At 45.1% G+C, this 22,067-nt stretch overlaps 1 protein-coding gene across 1 annotated transcript in view; it reads left to right on the top strand.

The window, feature by feature from the left end:
- The window catches only part of MYH9 (myosin heavy chain 9), a 1,134,272-nt gene that overhangs the window by 295,424 nt on the left and 816,781 nt on the right, over positions 1–22,067 (top strand). The window contains exon 6 of the mRNA XM_044075327.1: positions 10,169–10,265. Coding sequence (XP_043931262.1) covers positions 10,169–10,265 — 97 coding nt within the window. The remainder of the gene's footprint in view (positions 1–10,168; positions 10,266–22,067) is intronic.

The following is a 22,067-nucleotide window of genomic DNA, read 5'->3' as shown; positions in this document are numbered from 1 at the left end:
TTACCTCTGCTTTGGGATTCTACCCAAGTGTTAGGACTGCAGCAATGTGAGATGAAGAACATAGTACAGTTTTGTACCTACCATAAATGTAGATGTTCAAGATCCACATTGCTGCAGTCCAATTACCCTCCTCCTTCCCTCTCTGTTTAAGGGTGGTTGTGTGGGTGGGGTTCTATTTTGTAAATTTGTATATATTGTACATATATTAGGTACAGGAGTGTTTGGTGTTTTTGGGTTTTGGCCTTATCTTTTTAGGGTCTTCTGACATCTGGGGCAAGAAAAGACTGAGGATATGACGTCGGTCATGCGCATTTGTACCCTGACGTCCTGATGTCAGACAAATGCGCCTTGACCGACGTCAGCCTTATACTTTGGTATTCGGGCCGACTGGGACAGCGGACTACCCAAGTGTTAGGACTGCAGCAATGTGGATCTTCGAACATCTACATTTATGGTAGGTACAAAACTGTACTTTCCTCAGAGGGGCAAAAAACATTAGACCACCTAGAAGAGCCCCTACATCAACATGGGACCTCAACTTTGTTCTGGAAAAACTAACACTACCTCCCTTTGAACCAGCGTTTTCTGCAGACCTTCAGTTCCTATCCTGGAAGAGACTGCCCTGCTCCTGGCAATAACTTCTGCTAGGAGAGTCTCAGAATTACAGGCACTTATGGCAGTGGAACCTTTCCTCATTTTTCATCAAGACAGAGTTTCTCTATGAACTAATCCTTCATGCCTAAGGTGGTTTCCAGTGTAGCTTTAAATCAAACCATCCACCTACCCACTTTCTTCCTCAATCCACAGAACAAAGGTGAGAGACTCCTGCATTCCTTGGATATTCACAGGCAGCTTCGTTACTACTTGGATAAAACTAAGGCTTTCAGAAATCAGCTCTTTGTTTCCTATGCTACAGCTTCTCAAGGGAGGGCCATATCCAAGCAAACCATTTCTAAATGGATAGGCCATTGCATACGATTCTGCTATACCCATCATGGGAAACAAGTTCCTCCTACCATTAGATCCCACTCTACCAGGGCAACAGCTACCTCAACAGCCTTTCTCAGGGAGGTTCCTACCAAGGAAATTTTAGAAGCTGCAACTTGGAGTTCTGTACACACCTTCACCCAACACTATCACTTACCTCTTTATTCTAAGTCAAGGGCAGGCTTCGCCACTGCAGTTCTGCAGGGCCTCATTGCCTCCTCTAACCCTCTGACGCCTCCACCCTACCTTAGCTTTGGGACTCAACCCAAGTGTGATGACTGCAGCAGGGTAACACTATGAACATAGTGCAGTTTTGTACCTACCATAAATGTAGATGTTCGAGTGTTCACCCTGCTGCAGTCCAGGTTACCCTCCCTCCAACCCCTCTGATCTACTGGCTAAATCTTTGCTATGCCTTTCTGATGTATTTGCTTATAGCTGGAGGGTATTTTGTGTTTGTACAGTGTTCACACCTTTTGGTACTAATTTGGATCACCTTTTTGGGGGCACCTGACATCTGGGGCAAGAAAAACTGAAGAAAATGGCATCTGTTGCAATATATGTACCCCTGGCGCTCTGACGTCAGGGATGAGGCGACAGCAACCGACGTTGGACCAAGACTTTGGAAATCTGGCCGACTGCGGGACCGCCTGACAGGATAACCCAAGTGTGATGACTGCAGCAGGGTGAAAACTCTAACATCTACATTTATGGTAGGTACAAAACTGTACGGGCAATCTTGAGGTTTTGAAAGTGTTTTGTGTGAGGTGGTGGGGAAACTTGAGCCAGTTTAGTGCTTTAGGGGTGTGCAGTGGGTGGAGAGGCGGGAGTTTTCGCACTTAAATTGTTATGACATGTTTCTAATTTAGTTATGAGTGAAGATTGGAGGTTGGCTAGCAGGGAGGCACTGTAGACCAGAGATGGGCGTAGATGGGTAGAGGCAAGCACTTAGTTTTGTAACGTGAAAGGAAATGTTAATGCTTGTAAAGGCCTAGTTTTTGGTGAGTTTTACTGATGATATATGTGTAGGTCAAGTTTTAAGCTTTCATCAGTTATGACTTCCACTAATTTTGGTGTGGGTAATTATATTTTTGTTTGGTTCAGAGAATGTATGTTAAATTTAAGATTTATTGATGAAATGAATATTATGAGTTTGGTTTTACTAGGGTTTAGAGACAAGATGACTGATCATCGTGCATATAGCTGCAGTCATTACAGATGGGTTATCCTGCCGTCAGGCGGGTCCCCGGTCGGCCGAATTCCAAAGTCTAGGTCCGGCGTCGGTTGTCGTCGCTTCTTCCCTGACGTCAGTGTGGCAGGGGTATAAAAGAGGCAGCCAACGCCATTTTCTTCAGTCTTTTTTGCCTCGCGGTGCCCGAAGCAGAAGCAGTTCACAAGTGCCGGTCGGCCAGCTCCTGAATTACGAAAAAATTGGAGCCGAAGTCTTCTTGAAAGCTAAGTACCCCGTTGGGGAAACTTTTCTTGCCTCTGACCGATGTCAGACAAAGTTAATAATTGTAGTTCTTGTGGGAAGCAAATACCTCATAAGGATTTCCATTCCCTTTGCATACCTTGTTTGGGCCCAGACCATGACGTCTCGGGCTGTCGCTTTTGCGCTACCTTCAATAAACGCACTATCAAGCGTTGGGCAGAGTTCGCCCAACACTACTTTGGTAAAGCTTTTGATTATAAAATGTCGTCTGACACTCAGACTACCGTTTTGTCGAAAAAACGCAAGGAAAAGGACCGACACGCGAGACCCGCGGTCCCCGCCAAAACAGGCTACATGTGGTCCGGTTCTCAGCGAGACGCCTTTGCAGTCCCTGACTACCGACGACACTCCTTCGGCGGTGTCCTCTGTACCCGAGACCGCTGGGTTCTCGGCCCTTTCCCAGACTACAACCGAAGCCCCTGCTAATGTCGAGCCTACTAATGTGGACAGGTCCACCTCCACCCATGGTGTATTTAGGCCCTCATCTTCTTTTTCAATAAAGGCTTTTACTAAAGCCAAAGCAGCCAGGCATCCCACGAGGCCTGTCGCACAGGGCCCATCTCCTGGACCCATGCCTAAGAAACAGATGCTTAAAATGGCTGAGGATTTAATTACTCTTATCAGAGGTTCTCAGCCCCCTCCTGACAGAGACCCAGAGTGGAGGAAGAATCTCCCTCTTCTGATCAGGGATCCATTTTATCAGAACATTCTGATGCAGAAGAACACTCTTACTCCCTTTTGAGGATTCGGATGCAGAACAGTCCATTCCTTCTGTATCCCCTCCTGAGGAATTTTCTTTTGGGGAAACCTTGCACACTTTGAGGGAACACTTCCATTGGGAAGGCCAAGACTTTTCAGATTCCAAGAAAAGACTTGGGGAATTTCTTTGGTTACCTCAGCACAGACCTCTGGCTATACCCCCTGTTTTGGATGTACTGGATGATGTCTATTCGGAGGTTTGCCTTAACCCTGATTCTCTGCCTCCTGCACCAGTAAAACCTGATGGGTATTAGAGTACCCAGCTCTCACCAATTTCTCTACAAAGGCCATAATGCTGACCCTGAAACCATTTCACAAGGCCCCAAGGGATTAAAGGCCTCCACTGCCAAGAATCCACTCCCTGCAGAAAGGGAATCCAGATCTCTAGAAAGGTGGGGTAAAAAGGTATATACCTTGGCCACCCTAGCCATGAGGGCCTTAAACTGTCAGTTTCATATGATTAAATATCAACAGTACCTGTTATCACAGTTAAGGAACAAAATGTCTCAACCTGAACAACCAGATTTAAGAGTTACAGGATATGATGCATAGTCTTGAACAAGTGGGTAAACACACCTTACAATGTGGTTATGATGCCCTAGAGGCTTCCAGTAGAGTGGCTGCTACAGGATCAGTCATTCGCAGACATGCCTGGCTTAGGGAACAAAATTTACCTGATCATGTGAAAGCTAAACTTCTTGATGCTCCTTTACAAAAGTATGTACTATTTGGTACTAATGCTGAGGAGATACTACGGAAAATGGAAGAAAAAGCCAAATCTATGCAAACTGTCAAGGCTTTCTTACAGGTCCAACCACCACGTTTTAGCAGAAATTGGCCTTCAAAAAACTGGTCCTTTCCAGCCACTGACAAGCCCCAAAGAGGTAGATACAGACGACAAGGGGCAGAGGGCAATCACAAGGATCATATAGAGGCAGACAATGGCAATCTCCAGCACCAAGAGGTGGTGAAGACAGTGCACAACAATACAGGAAGCAAACCCAATGACTCCCTCATTTCCATGCCAAGCAAGTCTCAGCTGGCAGCACCTTTGGGAGGAAACTAGCATTATTTGCAAGCAATTGGCATATTGTCACAGCAGACAAATGGATACTGGACATTATAAACAGAGGCTACAAATTTCAATTTCACACTCTTCCAAAAATGAGAGGCATGCCAAACCTGCCACAAAATCAAAGGGCAGAGGCACAACTGCAAATTTCAAAGCTCCTAAACATGAGAGCTATACAAAAGGTACCTACACACCAACAAGGTCAAGGTTTTTATTAAAGACTTTTTCTGGTACCAAGAAAAGGAACCGACTGGAGACCCATTTTGGACTTATCCATCCTAAACACATTCCTACTCGTACCAAAATTCAAGATGTTCACATTACAGCAACTTCTTCCCATGCTGGGCAAGGAGTTTTGGCTGGTAACATTGGACCTCAAGGAGGCATACATGCATGTCCCCATCAGACAAAGCTGCAGAAGATGCCTCAGATTTCTTGCAGGTTCAATCCACTATCAGTTCTCTGCATTGCCCTTTGGCTTATCTACTGCGCCCAGAGTATTCACAAAGTGCCTGGCATCAGTGATTGCCTACTGCAGACTTCAAGGGATACAAATTTACCCTTATCTGGACGACTGCCTGATCCAAGCGGACAGCAAACGCACACTATTGGAACATCTGGCATGTGTGACACGGTTACTGCTTTCTCTGGGATATACCATCAACAAGGAGAAATCAAGGCTAACACCATCTCAGAAAATAACCTTCCTGGGTGCCAACTTGGACACACACCCAGATGGCATATCTTACGCCAGAAAAACAAGGGCAACTATCTCAGTACTTCGAAACACTAGCAAAAAGTACCAGGCTTACTGCAAGGAAAATCCTGCAGGCTCTGGGATTCATGGCATCTTGCATTCTTCTAATCCCATGTGCAAAGCTGCATATGAGGAAACTTCAATGGTACCTAAAAAATCTATGGTCTCTACACAGTCACAGTTTGGAAGCAATTATACCAATAATTCCATGTTTGCAAAAGGAATTTCTATGGTGGGCCCAAGCATGTCAAGTAAACACAGGCCTTCCATTCTGCAAGCCTCAAGCAAAACAAGTCATAACCACAGACGCCTCAGATTACGCCTGGGGGGCGCACATGAAGGACAGGTGCATTCAGGGCAGATGGTCCCAAAAGGAAAAGCACCTTCACATCAATCAAAAAGAAATGCTAGCAGTAATAAATGCAATTACAGCTTTCAAGGACTTCCTGCATCCAGGACAATTACTGATAAGAACAGACAACACCACAGTAATGTGGTACATAAACAAGGAGGAACACATTCATACCCCTTGTGCAGACTAGCCATGACTCTTTGGAGCTTGGCTCTGGAAAGACAAATCGAACTTCAAGCACAGTACTTGCCAGGACTGGAAAACACACTGGCAGACACTCTAAGCAGAAATATGACACATCCACACGAATGGAAGTTACATCCTCAGGTGTTTACAGAGATAATCCAAGCGTGGGGGAGGCCAGACATGGATCTTTTTGCCTCCCACAGGAACCATCAACTGAAAAAGTTTTGTTCAAGGACCTTTCATCCAAAGGCCTGGAAAGTGGACACCCTTTCATTCAGTTGGACAGCATGGACAGTTTATGCATTCCCACCTCTGCCCCTTCTGCCCAAGGTACTTTTGAAAGCAAGAACAGACAAACCGAGGATGATACTGATTGCTCCATTTTGGCCAAGGCAACACTGGTATCCACTCCTGAGGAGCCTAACACATACTCCTCCCTGGTCCCTGCCTCTAATGCCTCTTCTACTGACTCAGAACAGCTACAAAACTCTTCAGTCAGCTGAAAACACTCAACCTCGCTGCATGGAAAATTCCTTGACACCACAACAGTCCCTACTCTCCAAGGAGGTGCAGGATGTCATTTTGGAGGCCTGAAGACCATCTACTAGAAAAGCTTACTCCGCAAAATGGAAGCGGTTTTGCTGTTGGAATGAGAAAAGAGGCCAGGACCCTAGAAAATTGAACTTGCCTCAGGTTTTACAGTACCTAGCTGAACTGCTGAACAGTGGACTTTCATTTTCTTCCATAAAAATACATGCCTCAGCCATTTCTGCAGAATTCAACACGGATCCTCCTTTATTCTCTCACCCTCATGGCGGTGCAGCCCTTTCTCATTTTCCATCAGGACAGGGTCTTTCTTCGTACCAATCCATCATTTATGCCTAAAGTGGTATCTAGGGTAGCTTTAAATCAAGCCATAAACCTTCCTACCTTTTACCCCAATCCTCAAAACAAAGGGGAAAGGCTGCTACATTCCTTAGACATCCATAGGCAGCTACGTTACTATTTGGACAGAACAAAGTCCTTCAGGAAATCAGAACAACTTTGTGTCCTATGCTGTAGGGGCTCAAGGGAAGCCAGTTTCCAAGCAGACTATTTCAAAGTGGATAGGCCACTGCATACAGTTTTGTTGTTCTTATCATGGGAAATCTGTTCCTACAGGTATCAGATCACACTCCACCAGGGCCACAGCTACCTCTACAGCCTTCCTCAGAGGAGTTCCTACCAAAGATATTCTGGAGGCAGCCACTTGGAGTTCTGTACATACCTTCACAAAACACTACCACCTGCCTTTATATTCCAGAACAAGAGCAGGCTTTGCCACTGCTGTTTTGCAGGGCATTCTGGCTCAACCCAGTTCCTCCTAGTACCTACCACCCTGTGCGTAGCTTTGGGATTCTACCCATATGTGATTACTGCAGCTGTATGCACGATGAACATAGTACAGTTTTGTACCTACCATAAATGTAGATGTTTGAGTGTTAATACAGCTGCAGTACAGGTTTCCCTCCCTCCTTCCCCACTTGGTAAAGGCATGGGGCCTAACAACCTCTTCATACAGCCTGACTGGGTTATCCTTCTAAGGTTTATTTGCTTGCAACCACTGTTTTTGGATTTTGTTGCATTACATGTATACACATATAAGCATAATTTATGTATTGCCTTCTTTCGGGGGGCACCTGACATCTGGGGCAAGAAAGACTGAAGAACATGGCGTCGGCTGTGTCTTATATACTCTGGCCTCACTGACGTCAGAAGAGAAAGCGACGACAACCAGTGCTGGACCAAGACTTTGGAATTCGGCCGACCGAGGGACCGCCTGACGGCAGAAAACCCATATGTGATTACTGCAGCTGTATTAGCACTCTAACATCTACATTTATGGTAGGTACAAAACTGTACTTTCTCTGCACTGTCCTTTGGCTTATCTACTGCGCCCAGGGTATTCACGGTGCCTAGCTCCAGTTATTGCATTTTGCAAGCAAAGAAATATTCAAATATACCCATACCTGGACGATTGTCTAATTTAGGCAGAAAGCCAGGACATGCTTTTGAATCATCTGGCCTTTGTACAAAGGGTTCTAATTTGTTTTGACGTACACCATAAACGAAAAGAAATCACTTGGTACTGTCAATAAATTATATTCCTGGGAACAAGCTTGAATAAAATTTCCCAGATGGCTTACCTCTTGCCAGAGAAACATATTCATTTGACAACCTACTTCAAACAAGTGGCCACAAAAACCCTGCTTATCTGCAAGGCAAATACTGCAAGCCTTGGGGGTTCATGGCCTCTTGCATTCTTCTGATTCCATATGCAAGATTGCATATGAGGAAGCTACAGTGGTATCTAAAAATCCTATGGTGTCAACATTCTCAGGATCTAGAAGCAATGATTCCTATCATACCTTGCCTACGCCTAGAGTTCCTTTGGTGGGCAGAGGGCTGCCACCAAAACAAGGGCACTACCTTTCACACCAACCCCTGCTGCCCACACCCTAACAGGTGCATCAGACTATGCATGGGGGGGGGCTCATCTGGCAGGGAAGTGCATTCCGGGCAAATGGAACCAAAGTCAAATGCACCTGCATAGTCAATCAAAAAGAAATGTTAGCTGTACAGAATGCTCCGACAGCCTTCAAGGACTACGTTCTTCCAGGACAACTAATAGTAAAGACGGACAACACCACTGTTATGTGGTACATAAAGAAGCAGCGGGGTACACATTCTTACCCCCTCTGCAGACTAGCCGTGGCATTGTGGAACACAGCCTTGAGCTACCAAGTGCACCTATAAGCTCAATTCCTGCCAGGAAAATTAAATACACTGGCAGATGGACTAAGCAGAAACCTCATGGACCCACACGAGTGGAAACTGGAACAAAGGATTTTCAACATGTTTTCAAGCAAATGGGGAGCCCAGATATAGACCTGTTTGCCTCTCCCCAGAACTACCAGTTTTGCACAAGGACTCCCCACAAACAAGTCTGGAAAGTGGATGCTCTGTCCTTCAGCTGGAAAAACCTATCCGTCTATGCCTTCCCTCTTCTGCCTCTGCTCTCCAAAGTACTACTAAAACTCAAACAGGACAACCCAAGGATGTTTTTGATTGCTCCAGACTGGCCACACATACACTGGTTCCCCCCTCCTGCACAGTGTCACTGTTATCCCCATGGCACCTATCTCACCTCTCTGACACACCTTCCCTGTTGTCTCTGCAGGAGAATCAGATTCTGCACCCTCAGCTTCTAACACTGAACCTAGCAGGAGAGCTCCAACCCCAGCCTGGGACCTTAAATTTGTTTTGGAAAAACTCGCTCTACCGCCTTTCGAGCCAGCTGCTACTGCAAACTTAAAATTTCTTTCTTGGAAAACAGCTTTCCTTTTAGCAATCATTCAGCAAGAAGCGTATCTGAATTACAGGCTCTTAATGGCAGTGGAGCCTTTCATCATCTTTCATGCAGACAGGGTGTCCCTCAGAACCAACCCATCTTTCATCCCCAAGGTGGTATCCAGTCTGGCTCTTAATTAGTCCATTCATTTGCTAACCTTCTTTCCCAGCCCACAGAACAAGGGGAATGGATGCTGCATTCCTTAGATGTGCACAGACAACTTAGATTCTACTCGTACAGGACTAAACCTCAAAGGAAATCTGAATTGCTGGTGGCATTTGCTGCAGGGGCAGAGGGGAAGGCTATTTCAAAGCAAACCATTTCTAAATGGATAGGCCATTGCATTAATTTCTGCTATAAGCACCATGGAAAACCTATCGCAGAGGTGATCAGACCTCACTCCGCCAGGGCTGCATCTACCTCTGCAGCCTTTCTCAGAGGCATCCCTACCAGGGACATCCTAGAAGCTGCTACCTGGAGTTCTGTAATACTTTCAACAAGCATTATCATTTGCCAATTTTCTCTAAATCCAGAGCTGGCTTTGCCACTGCAGTCTTGTAGGGCCTTATAGCTGGTCCTAATACTATCTAAATTCCTCCTCCCGAACATAGCTTTGGGAATCTACCCAAATGTAATGACTGTAACAGTGAAGCACTAAGAACATAGTACAGTTGTGTGCACTTACCATAAATGTAGATGTTCGAGTGTATTCACTGCTGCAGTCGTGGTTACCCTCCCTCCAGCCCCTTAACATCTTTTGGCTATACCTCTACTTTCCTTTACTATGCTTAAAAGCTTTTTGGTGTATTTGCTTTTTATTGGAGGTCTATTTTGTATTTTTATATTTTATTGCTTCCCATTAGGGGGCACCTGACATCTGGAGCAAAAAAAAATTGATGTAATGGCGTCTGCTGCATATTTTATACCCCTGACGACCTGACGTCCTGGAAGGGACAGCAACCGACGCAGGACCCAAGACTTTGTTAATCAGGCCGACTGAGGGCTACCTGCAAGCAGATAACCCAAATGTAATGACTGCAACAGTGAATACACTCTAGCATCTACATTTATGGTAAGTGTACCCAAATGTACTTTCTGAAAACACCTGTTTGTCACTTGAAGTCTTTCATTTTAAACTGCAACTGTTAAATGTAACATGTTCTTTTTCGCAGGGAGAACTTGAGAGGCAGTTGTTGCAAGCCAATCCCATTTTGGAGGCCTATGGTAATGCCAAAACTGTCAAGAATGATAACTCATCCCGATTTGTAAGTATTCAGACGAGTACAACTAGATGTATGTAATGGCTTGCTTCTTGCACAGTGTAATTACATGTTCATTGATTGTATGTAGTGAGTTTGCCTGTTTTTTCTGTAGCTAATGTAAACAAAATGTGCATGCGTTTTAATGAATAAAAATCAACTGTGGAGATTTTAAAAATTTAAGGGGTATAGTGATGGCAAGAACTTTGGCAGTTACTTTCACCGGATGTTTTGTATGTGTAACTTGGACATTAGGTTAACATGTCACTTGATTTAACCTACCTGCGTGAGACTGAATTTGCTCATTGCTCTGCTGCTGAGATCTGCCCACTGCATGTTGGGATTGGGTTCCTCATAACTGTGTTGGGAGGCAGGAGTCAGAATTGCTGATTTTTTAGGCTGTTGCTATCAAGTGAATCTGAGTAACTTGCTGATGCTTTTTTTTAAATCAGCTGAACTGGGGGGACACTCCTGTTCCTGCAGAAGTTAACTCGCTCTGATGTGCTTTCATTTAAGGAATTACTGCAGTAAGATTCCTTATCTATAGCAGTTAGCCACAGGCAGATGTTTGATTTTTTTTTTTCAATATTTTCGGATATCCTGAGTGAGGAGCTTTTCTCAGAATGTAAGATATGTGATAGTTGACTCAAAAGGAAGAGCAACCTTGAGTCTTTTTTTTTTTCTGGAAAAAGCTGTCAAGTCAGTCTGCCTCTTCCAGAATGGTAAGTACCTTTTTTGGGAATTTTATTTTAATAGCCTTGTGACATTCACCAATACTGGGATGTACAGTCTGTTTTGGATTTCTTTTTTGTCCAGAGTATGCTTTTAGCTTGGGGTACAAAAGTACTTTTGCTGATCCCATATGGTCCCTTGTGTTTCCATAGAAGATGAGATGTCCTGCATCACTGCTGCAGTATTCTTCACCATAGGGATCTCCTGCCAAGGACAGCTAGAGATCCAGTCAGTTTACCTAAACCTTTAGATCTTGTATTCTCCATTTGCAGAATCAGCTGGATTCTTTGGCTGCCCATCCTCTGACGTATCTCTAGAAGCAGGTGATGGCTCTGTAGGCCATCCCATTGTCTAATTCCTGTGCCTTGACCCTATCAAAGGTCAGCATGGATCCTTTTCCACCTCCACACGTCATGGTGTGGAAGTTTCTCCCTCCTTTTTCAGGGATTCCCAAACAACCTCTGGAACAACTTCCTCCTTTCTCAGATGTCCTTGGTTCCCTGGTGGACCAGGGAACTATACAACCTATCCTTCACAAGTAGGAAAGGGACTTTACTCCAGAATGTTCCTGGTCCCTTGAAAGGATGGCACTTGGAAACTTATTCTGGTTTCTCTGTGCTAAACACCTTTCTCAGTGTTACTTTTCAGGTGCTTTCTCTTCAAACCCTGTTTATCTTGTACTACCCTAGGCTTTTTTGGTGTCCTTGGATCTGAAAGATGCTTACATTCACATTCCTAGTCACCCTCTTTTCATGAAGTTTTTACATTTGTTTTCATCTTCACTTCTCTGCTTTGGCCTTTGTCGTCTGTATTGCCCCAAGGGGTATTCATAAAATGCCTAGCTCCTGTGACCGCCTTTTGCAGGCTTCAAGGCATTCAGATTTTTCCTCATCTAGATGACCTGTTGCTTCAAGCACCTTCATACCAGTTGCCTGTTACATGATCTGGCATTTATATCTCTAGGGTTCACCATCAACCTTCAAGTCTGTCCTGACTCCTTGTCAGGATCATGCATGTTTGTCGGCCTTTCTTCCACCTCCAAAAGTTCTGTCCTTAAGGGCTTTGTCTCCTGCCTGCTATTCCAGCCAGAGTGTTTCTTCGAGCCGTGGGATTCATGGCCTCTTCTATTCAAGTGGTCTCATGCCAGACTGCAAATGTGGAAGCTTTAATGGTACTTCAGGTCAATTTGACTTCAGTATTGCCTCCCCTTTGCATTTCAGAGTGCTTCTCCTTCCTTGGCTGAAGTGGAAATTAGAGTGGAATTCAGCAATTTACTCTCAACCCAGGCCTGCCTTTTCAGCCTCTTGTTCCTTCTCAGGAACTGTTCACCGATGCTTTGGACATGAGGTGAAGGGGGCTTCCTGTGGTCACTTGAAAGTTTAAGGTCTTTGCCCCCCCCCCCCCCCCCCCCACCAATGATTATCCCTTCAAGCTTTTTGCTCCAGGCCCTCTGAAGGTTTACATGGACACCATTACAGTGATGTCAACAAGCATGGAGGCACAAAGTCTTGGCCTTCTCTGCAGGCTGGCTTTTCAGGCATGGGATCTGTGCATCAACAGTTAACTCTTCTGGCATTGTATATTCTTTCAGAGCACAATCTAGTGGTAGACTCTTTGAGAGGTCCAAAACAGACTCACAAATGGATGTTTCAGAGATGTTTCTGGATCGGTGGGATATTCCTCTGGTAGATCTTTTTCCTCCCCTCTGAACAGGTAGGTCCCTCTTTCGTGTTCAGAGTGCCATGCCATCTGACGTGTAAGATTAAGGGAATGTTTCTCCTTAAATTTCCTCCCCTTCCCCTATGTCAGAGTCCTGCAGAAGATTCTGTTGGACTCCTCCAAAAATCTTGATAGTGACTCCCTTTTGGCCAAGACAGCACTGGCCTCCCCTTAATACATCTGGCAAGGGGCAATCACCACAAGTTAACAAACCAGTTTGATCCCCTTACACAGGACAAGTGGTCACTCATCCAGCCTCACTTGTCCACTCTTCAGCTTAAAATTGTGGGTGATAGGGTTTTGATCCCTTTTAGGCATCTCTTTTGAGGACGTGCTCAGTGGTTTTACAGGAGGCAAGAAAACCTGTAACTAGAAAGTAGTGTCTGAATGGAAGACAGTCTGGTGCTGTGCTCGTAACCATGACCCTTTTTCAGTGGGGTCCATTTAGATGTCTTTCTATTCATATGTTGCAGTATTCATAACCTTTGGGTTATCCTCTGCTTAGCAACCCAAATGGCCAGTATAAAAAAGCTTTAGTCAGTGCGAGGTACGTGAGATGTCTGGCTATGGGGGTGTGTGCGCCATAAATGATGTCTGCATGTACCTTCCTCTGAACTTCCCTGCTGCCAGTTAAACGTCACCTCAATGTTCTTCGTGTTACTGTTGCAGTCATTACACTTGGGTTATCCTGCTGGCAGGCTACCCTCAGTTGGCCTGCGTTCCAAAGTCTAGGTCCGGCGTCGGTTGCTGTCGCCTCTTCCCTGACGTCAGTGCGCCAGGGGTATAAAAGATGCAGCTGACTCCATTTTCTTCAGTCTGTCTTGCTGCACGGTGCCCGAAGCAGAAGCAGTTCGCAAGTGCCGGATGGCAGACTCCTGAGATTTTTGTTTGAATTTCAGATCCGAAGTCTTCATTAAAAGCTAAGTACCCCATTGGGGAAAACTTTTTTCTTGCTCTAGAAAGTTAATAATTGTATTTCTTGTGGGAAGCAAATACCTCATAAGGACTTTGATTCTTACTGTATTCCTTGCCTAGGCCCTGACCACGACGTTGCTAGTTGTTGGTTGTGTGCTAGATTTAACCAACGCACTATTAAGCGTCGGTACGATTTTGCATTTCACTATTTTGGCAGAAGATTTAATTACACGATGCTGTCGGATAGCACTCAGACTACCGGAATTCACAAGAAACGCAAAGAAAAAGAAAAGGACGGGCATCCATGGTCCAAAACAGATGAAGCTTCCTCTAAGCCAGTCGCTGGTTTGCCGGCTCTCAGTGAGGCACAATCGCAGCCACTAATGCCCGCTACTCTGGACCTGCAGGCCGCTACAAACTCCCATGTGGAGTCGCCTAGGCCGCTGGAAGCTCAAGGTATTGGACCTTCGGAAACTATTTCCTCAGATGGGTCCGGAGCCGCTGAGCAGGCATCTGCTTCTGAGGGTGTTTTCAGACCTACTCAATTGTACATTAAAGCAACTCCAGCTACAAAGACTAAAGCACCTTTAAAGACAAAGAAACAAGTACAACAGCCTCATGGTCAGGCCTCCATGCCCAAAAAACAGATGCTCAAAATGGCCAAAGACTTAATTACTTTGATCAGGGGTTCCCATCCCCCTCCTGATAAGAGGCCTAGGCAAGACAGAATATGAATCTTCAGATCAGGTTTCCATTTCATCGGATTCCTCTTCTGATCAGGAATACTCTCTTCCTCCCTATGAGGATTCTGTTGCTGAAGAATCTATCCCTTCAGCCTCTCCTCCTGAGGATTACTCTTTTGGGGAAACCTTGCATACCATGAGGGAACATTTCCACTGGGAGAGCCATGATTATTCAGAATCTAAGAAAAGGCTCAGATTTCTTTATTCCCACAACACAGGCCCCTAGCTATTCCACCTGTTGGACATTGTAGATGTATTTTCAGAGACCAGCTCCTGCCAGACAGGTACTACAGGGTTCCTGACTCATAAATTCCTTTTCAAAAACCCTGCTGCTGACGCTGACCCAGAAACATCTCTCAGGGTCCCAAAGGGGTCAAGGCATCCACTACAAAAAACCCTCCCCCCTCTGACAGGGATTCTAGGGCATTGGACAGATGGGGGAAGAAGATTTACACCTCTGCTACCTTGGCTATAAGGGCTTTAAATTGTTAGTTTCATATGCTCAAACATCAGCAATATATTATGTCACTGCTTAAACAGAAAATGTTAAATTCTGAATGTGCAGAAAACAAAGAAATGCAGGATTTATTGCATGCAGCTGCACAAGTTGGAAAGTATACTTTGCAATGTGGTTTTGATTCTTTGGAGGCCTCCTGCAGGGCTGTTACGGGTTCTGTCATCAGAAGGCATGTTTGGTTAAAGGAACAAAATCTGCCTGACCATGTCAAAGCAAAATTATTAGATGCTCCATTACAGCATGATACCTTGTTTGGTGTTAAAGCAGAAGAGGTGTTAAAGAAAATTGAGGACAAAGCTAAATCTATTGAAACAAAGATTTTTTACAGGTACAACCTCCAAGATTTAGCAGACACTGGCCTACAAAGAATTGGTCCTTTCCTGTGTCAGACGGACCACAAAGGGGCAGATAGACGCCCAAGAGGCAGATCCCAGCCCCAAGGTTTGAACAGGTCTAAACAATGGGGTGCTTCTACCTCCAAAAGTGGAGAAGACAAATCACAGCCATACAGGAAACTGTCACAATGACTTCCCCCTGCCTGCACCAAGCACTTATCTTCTGGCAGCACCTTTAGGGGGAAAACTAGCAATTTTTCTCAAAATTGGCACATAACCCAGGACAAATGGGTCCTAGACAGTGTCACAAGGCTTACAAGTTCCACTTCCATACCCTGCCAAGGACAAACTGCTCGCCAGACCTGCCAAAACATCAACGGGCAGGGGCACAAAAACAAGTCTTATACCTCATGGACATGAGGGCCGTTCAAGTACCAGAGCAAGAGCAGGGACAAGGATTTTATTCAAGACTGTACTTGGTATCAAGAAAGGAAAAGACCTGGAGACCAATACTGGACCTATCTGCTCTAAACACATCTGGATATACCAAAATTCAAAATGTTGACTCTACAGCAGCTTCTGCCCATGCTGGGCAAGAAGGCTTGGCTTGTGACTTTAGACCTAAAAGAGGCATACCTGCATGACCTAAAAGAGGCATACCTGCATGTCCCAATCAGACAAACATGCAGAAGATACCTCGGATTCAAAGCTGACTCAATGCACTACCAATTCCCTGCACTGCCCTTTGGTTTATCTGCTGCGCCCAGGGTCTTCACAAAGTGCCTGGCACCAGTAATTGCATTCTGCAGACAGAGGAATACAAATATATCCTTACTTGGATGACTGCCTCGTTCAAGCAGAGAACAATGACATTCTGCTACAGTATCTGGTGTTCGTAAAGAGATTTCTAACAGGCCTAGGGTACAGAATTAATGAAAAGAAATCAAAATTAGTACCCTCTCAAGAGATATTCCTAGGTGCAAGCTTAAATACAACTGCTCAGATGGCTTATCTCACACCAGACAAAGGCAACTGACTACATATTTCAAACTGTTGGCAACAAAGGCCCAGTTATCTGCAAGAAAAATTCTGCTGGCTTTGGGCTTCATGGCATCCTGCATTCTACTAATTCCATATGCGCGACTGCATATGAGGAAACTTCAATGGTACCTAAAAAGTGTTTGGGCTCAACATTACCACAGCCTGGAAACAATTACCCTCATTCCCTGCCTGCAGCAGGAGCTTCGATGGGCGAAGGCTTGTCACCAGAATAAGGGACAGCCATTCACTTTACCTCCAGCCAGGGAGACATTAACAACGGATGCATCAGATTATGCTTGAGGGGCCCACATGGCAGGAAGATGTATTCAAGGCACATGGTCCACAAACCAAATGCATTTGAAAGTCAGTCAAAAAGCGATGCTAACTGTTCAGAATGGCCCTGACAGCCTTCAAGGACCTACTTCATCCGGGACAACTACTGATAAAGGTAGACAACACCACGGTTATGTGGTATATAAACAAGCGGGGAGGCGCTCATTCTTACCCCCCTTTGCAGACTGGCCATGACTTTGTGGGACACAGCATTGACTTACCAAGTGCATCTGCAGGCACAATTCCTGCCAGGAAAGATAAATACTCTGGCAGACGAACTAAGCAGAAACCTCATGGATCCCCACAAGTGGAAATTGGATCCACAAGTTTTCAGCAGCCCAAGGAAATGGGGATGCCCAGATATAGATCTATTTGCTTCTCACAACTACCAACTAAAGAGTCTGCACAAGGACTTGTCACAGACAAGCATGGAAAGTGGACGCCCTATCTTTCAACTGGAAAAACTTAGCAGTATATGCCTTTCCTCCACTGCCTCTCCCCAAGGTACTCCTAAAGGTCAGACAAGAGAAGCCAAAGATGATTCTGATTGCCCCAGACTGGCCCTGCCAGTACTGGTATCTAATCCTAAGGAACCTGACTCAATGCCCAGCCTGGACCTTGCCTCAAATACCTCATCTACTGTCCCAACAAAACAATCGGATCCTACACAGCCAACACAAGACCTTAAATCTGGCAGCATGGTGGATAATGTAGTCATACAAAACTCGCCTCTCACTAAAGCTGTGATGGATGTCATTTTGGAGGCCAGAAGGCCTAGTACTGGAAAATCTTATGCTGGAAAATAGAAGAGATTCTGTGCTTGGAACCAGGCACAAGGAACCGATACCGCTGTGCCAAATATTCCTCAGATTTTGCAATACTTAACTGAGATGCTGGACAAAGGCCTATCTTTTTCATCTATTAAAATTCATGCCTCTGCCATTTTGCCTCATTACAGTGTAGAGCCACCAATCTTTTCTCATCCCTTATTAAAGCAGTACCTCAGAGGAGCCAAAAATTTAAGATCTCCAAGGAGATCACCAATGCCTGCATGGGACCTCAACTGTGTCTTGGAAAAACTCACCCTGCCTCCTTTTGAGCCAGCTGCTACTGCTGATATAAAGTTTTTATCCTGGAAAACAGCTCTGCTCCAAGCAATAACTTCTGCAAGACTAGTTTCAGAGCTACAGGCACTCATGGCTGTGGAACCTTTTATTTTTTTATCCAGACAGGGTCTCAGAGGACAAACCCAACATTTATGCCTAAGGTGGTGTCCAGTGTGGCTCTCAACCAAACTATTCACCTGCCAACCTTTTATCCAAATCCACAGAACAAGGGGGAGAGAATTCTGCATTCTTTGGATGTACACAGAGAGCTTAGATTCTACTTGGACAGAACAAAAGTTTTCAGAAAGGTAGAGCAATTACTAGTGACATATGCTGCAGGATCACAAGGAAAGGCTATCTCAAATCAGACTATTTCAAAGTGGATAGGCCACTGCATTCATTTCTGCTATGTACACCATGGCAAGCCAGTACCTAAGGGCATTAGGCCACACTCAACCAGAGCTGCAGCCACTTCAGCCTTTCTCAGGGGAGTACCTACCAAGGACATTTTAGAGGCTGCTACTTGGAGTTCAGTGCACACCTTTACAAAGCACTATCATCTGCCATTCTACTCTAAATCCAGGGCAGGCTTTGCCACTGCAGTTCTGGCCTCATAGCCGCTCATAATGTTGTTTAGCTCCAGCCTCCCAACCTTAGCTTTGGGACTCTGCCCAAATGTAATGACTGCAACAATGAAACACGAAGAACATAGTACAGTTGTGTACACTTACCATAAGTGTAGATTAGTGTATTCACTGTTGCAGTCCAGGTTACCCACCATCCCCCTTTTCTTCTGATAGAACCTATCTTTCCTTCTCTGATTTATACAACCTATGCGGTGTATTTGCTTGTAGATGAAGGTAAATTTTATATTGGTGCATGTAATTATACATATCTAAATTTTGGCAACCCTTTTGGGGGACATCTTACATCTGGGGCAAGAAAAACTAAAGAAAATGGCGTTGGCTGCTTTTTATACCCCCTGACGTCAGGGAAGGGATGACAGCAGCCGACGCAGGACCCAAGACTTTGGAATTCAGGCCTGCTGAGGGCAACCTGCCAGCAGGATTACCCAAATGTAATGACTGCAACAGTGAATACACTCTAACAGCTACATTTATGGTAAGTGTACACAACTGTACTTTCTCCTGGCTTCTGTACTTTTTATGCTTCAGATTTATTGATTACTTATCCTTGGGGGCATGAGGTGGATTTAATGGAGACAGTGAGATACTGGAGTTGTCATACTGGCTACTGATAATCAGTCATTAAGTGGGTAAGTGGCTAGCATTGTAGTTGATTGCTGATCTGTGAAGTTTCTGGTCTCCACCAGAGGATGCACTGCATCAGTTTTCCCCATGGCCAAAAAAGCTTTGGGTTTAATACACAGAAGATAGTAGGAATAGCATTTTGATTGTGGGTACTGAAAAACTTTAATCTGAACTACATGGGCTTATCTTAGCCTTGAAGGAGGAAAAAAAACTTTTTTCCTACTCCTTACCTCTGAAGTCTGTCTGTAACATCAGATGCAGAATGGGCACTGTGGATATAGTGAGGTGCTGCTAGTCTGTGAATAGCTTTGCTTTCCCATTTGACTTGGAATTTTAGGTGATACCGCTTGTGATCCCTAGTACTAATGTTTGGCATTGCCCTCTAGGTCTCCAAGCTGGCTGTCTCCTTCCCAAGTTTAGAATAGGGTGCTGGGACTGGGGTGGGACAGGAAACAATGGTCATAGATCAGCTGCTTCTGTAGGTCCCAAAGATTTGGTGGCCTTCTAGTCTCCCTTTGACATATTTCATGATGAAGGGCCCTGTCCCCTTTGGACTGCTTCACCTGCCCTGTTTAAGAAGGGCCTTGTATGCTATGTCTTAATTCTTATTCCTTAATTCCTACTGTGCTTAAGAAAAGGGAGTGTAACATTTTGGTCTGTATCCATCACCTTTTCTTTCTTTTCCAGGTGCTTGGAGACTACTAGCTTGAGGGTGGAATAGGAGTTGCCTGTCTAAAGTGCCATTCAGAAGCATGTCCATGTTCTCTGCTGTGTGGTGCCATGCATATACCAAGCAGCTGCCACCAGCTGAGTTTTAACAGCATTGTAAGCACACTTGATGCCATGCATACCTAGTTGAATGGCTATCAGAGTTGCTTTAGGACTGCTGTCGAACTCCTTTGTCATATTCCAGCACTTGCTTTTAGATTTCTTCCTATGATTTCAGAATGATACTGAGAATTCAGACTCTGGTGTGGCAGAGGTATCAGTCTTCTTACCATATCTACATGGGAGTCTGTTACCCTGATCATTGGTAGTGTAATTCTCCCAGGTGGGAGTTTGGCACCCTTGGTACCTTTTAGTGACGGACCAAGGTCTGCTACTGAATTTATGTAGAGTGGTACCCTTGGAACTTAAAAGACCTGACATTTTTGGGGGTCAGAGCTGGAAGTCTGGGTTTTATGAATTTGCTTCACACTCCAAGTAGGTCTCCATGTGTGTGGAAAAACTGCCACTGGCTGTTTTGGGGGCAAAGGGGTAATCATAACAGTCATTGGACACCAAATTACTGGAAGAATCTGAAGTGGCAGACACTGCAAGGCAGAGGTGGGTGCATTGTGCTACAGCATTGGCAGAGGAGGGGTAGTTGGTGGTCCCAAGTTTATGGGCCATGATTGACAACACAAACTGTGTGCATTAATGCAACCATGCTATGGATTACATTGCATCAGAACTACCTTCTCCGTATAGGTTAGATGAGTGTGCAGTGTACAGTCAGTTTGCACAGGTGGGGTACAGTAAGGGATGACTGCAATGCTTTTATTGTCAAGGGTCACAGGTGGTGGATGCAGCAGTCGTTCATGCAGATAGCAGGTTTGGGGGCTCAGGATCCCATTCTTCAGTGTTGGGGTGGCACTTATAACTGATCCAAGTTTAGGAGTCTGCACTAGAAACTGTGTGGCTCAGTATTGGAAGCAAATGGTTAAATTGCATGGAAGGCCCTAATAATAGGGTATGGCTAGGTGTGAGACACTGGCCAGTGGAGAATAGGGACTGTGGATGACTTGGTTAGGCATTATATGGTAGAGCCAGATGTGCTGGTTATTGACAGTGAGGACTGGCTATGCCAAAGTGTGATGGCTGTCATTACCCCGGTGACTGCAGTTTCCAGAACAGTGTGCTGCCTATGTAAGCCTAGTCCATGACTGCACCCCGCATACAGATCCTTGCATGATCATGGTCAGTGTGGCCTGGAGATGACTGTCATTTGACACGTGCCTCATGGGTGCTCTAGTGGATAACCTTTTTATTTTTTAGTGACCTATGCACACGTTTGTCCAGGTCCCTGTATACCATGCCTCCACTATGCTTTTGCCATCCCATAGTCGCATCTGCACCAGGTTTCCACAGGCCACATGACATGATCAGTGTCTGCCATGTGGAGCAGCTTTGTTCCTGGATTACTGACCACATCTGATCAGTACCAAGTGCAGTGAGTGTGTGCAAGACCTAGTACAATAACCATGGTGCAATATCAACGGCCGCCACACCTTTTTCTGTGGTGTATCTATGCACATCAGGAGTAGTGTTGCTAAAGGATGGTCTGTGGTGGTGTAGCCTAGATGGGGCTTAAAGTAACACTATGTCCAGTGCCAGACATGGGTAATGCCAGAAGATGTTCGTGTTTCACTGTTGCAGTCATCACATTTGGGTTATCTGCTTGCAGTAGCCCTCCGCTGACCTGATTAAAGTCTTGGGTCCTGTGTCTGTTGCTGTCTCTTCTGTGAAGTCAGGTAGTCTGGTATAAAACATGCAGCCGCCATTACATAAGTCTTTCTTGCCATCTGGTGCCCGAAGCAGAAGCAGTTCGCAAGTGCAGGTTGGCCGACTCCTGAAATATTCGTTTGAGTTTCAGAACCAAAGTCTTCAACTAAAAGCCAAGTACCCCGCTGGGGAAACTTTCTTGCTCTAAACTGATGTCAGTAAAAGTAAATAACTGCATTTCTTGTGGAAAGTAAATACCTCAAAGATTTTCATTCGTACTGTATTCCTTGCCTAGGCCCTGACCACAAAGTACCTTGCTGTCTGTTTTGTGCCTTATTTAAACAACGAACTATCAGTCATCTGTATATTTTCGCTTCTAAATATTTTTCAGTTCAGTTATCCAGATATGTCTTCGGTAAGCCATCCGACTACCGACATTCCGAAAACGCAAAGATAGACAGGCCGCTTAGGTCCAAAGCTGCCGACGCTTCTAAGCCAGTCACCAGTTTGCTGGTACTCTGAGGTGCTTTCGCAGCCCCTGATACTCGCTACTTGATTTACAGGCCTCTGAGACCCATTCAGAGTCCGGTATACCACAAGATGCTTCAACTGTGGA

This window comes from Protopterus annectens, chromosome 1.part1 (assembly GCF_019279795.1).
Source record: "Protopterus annectens isolate FY-2018-M chromosome 1.part1, PAN1.0, whole genome shotgun sequence".
Lineage (NCBI taxonomy): Eukaryota > Metazoa > Chordata > Ceratodontiformes > Protopteridae > Protopterus > Protopterus annectens.
This window is presented reverse-complemented; position numbering and strand designations above follow the sequence as displayed.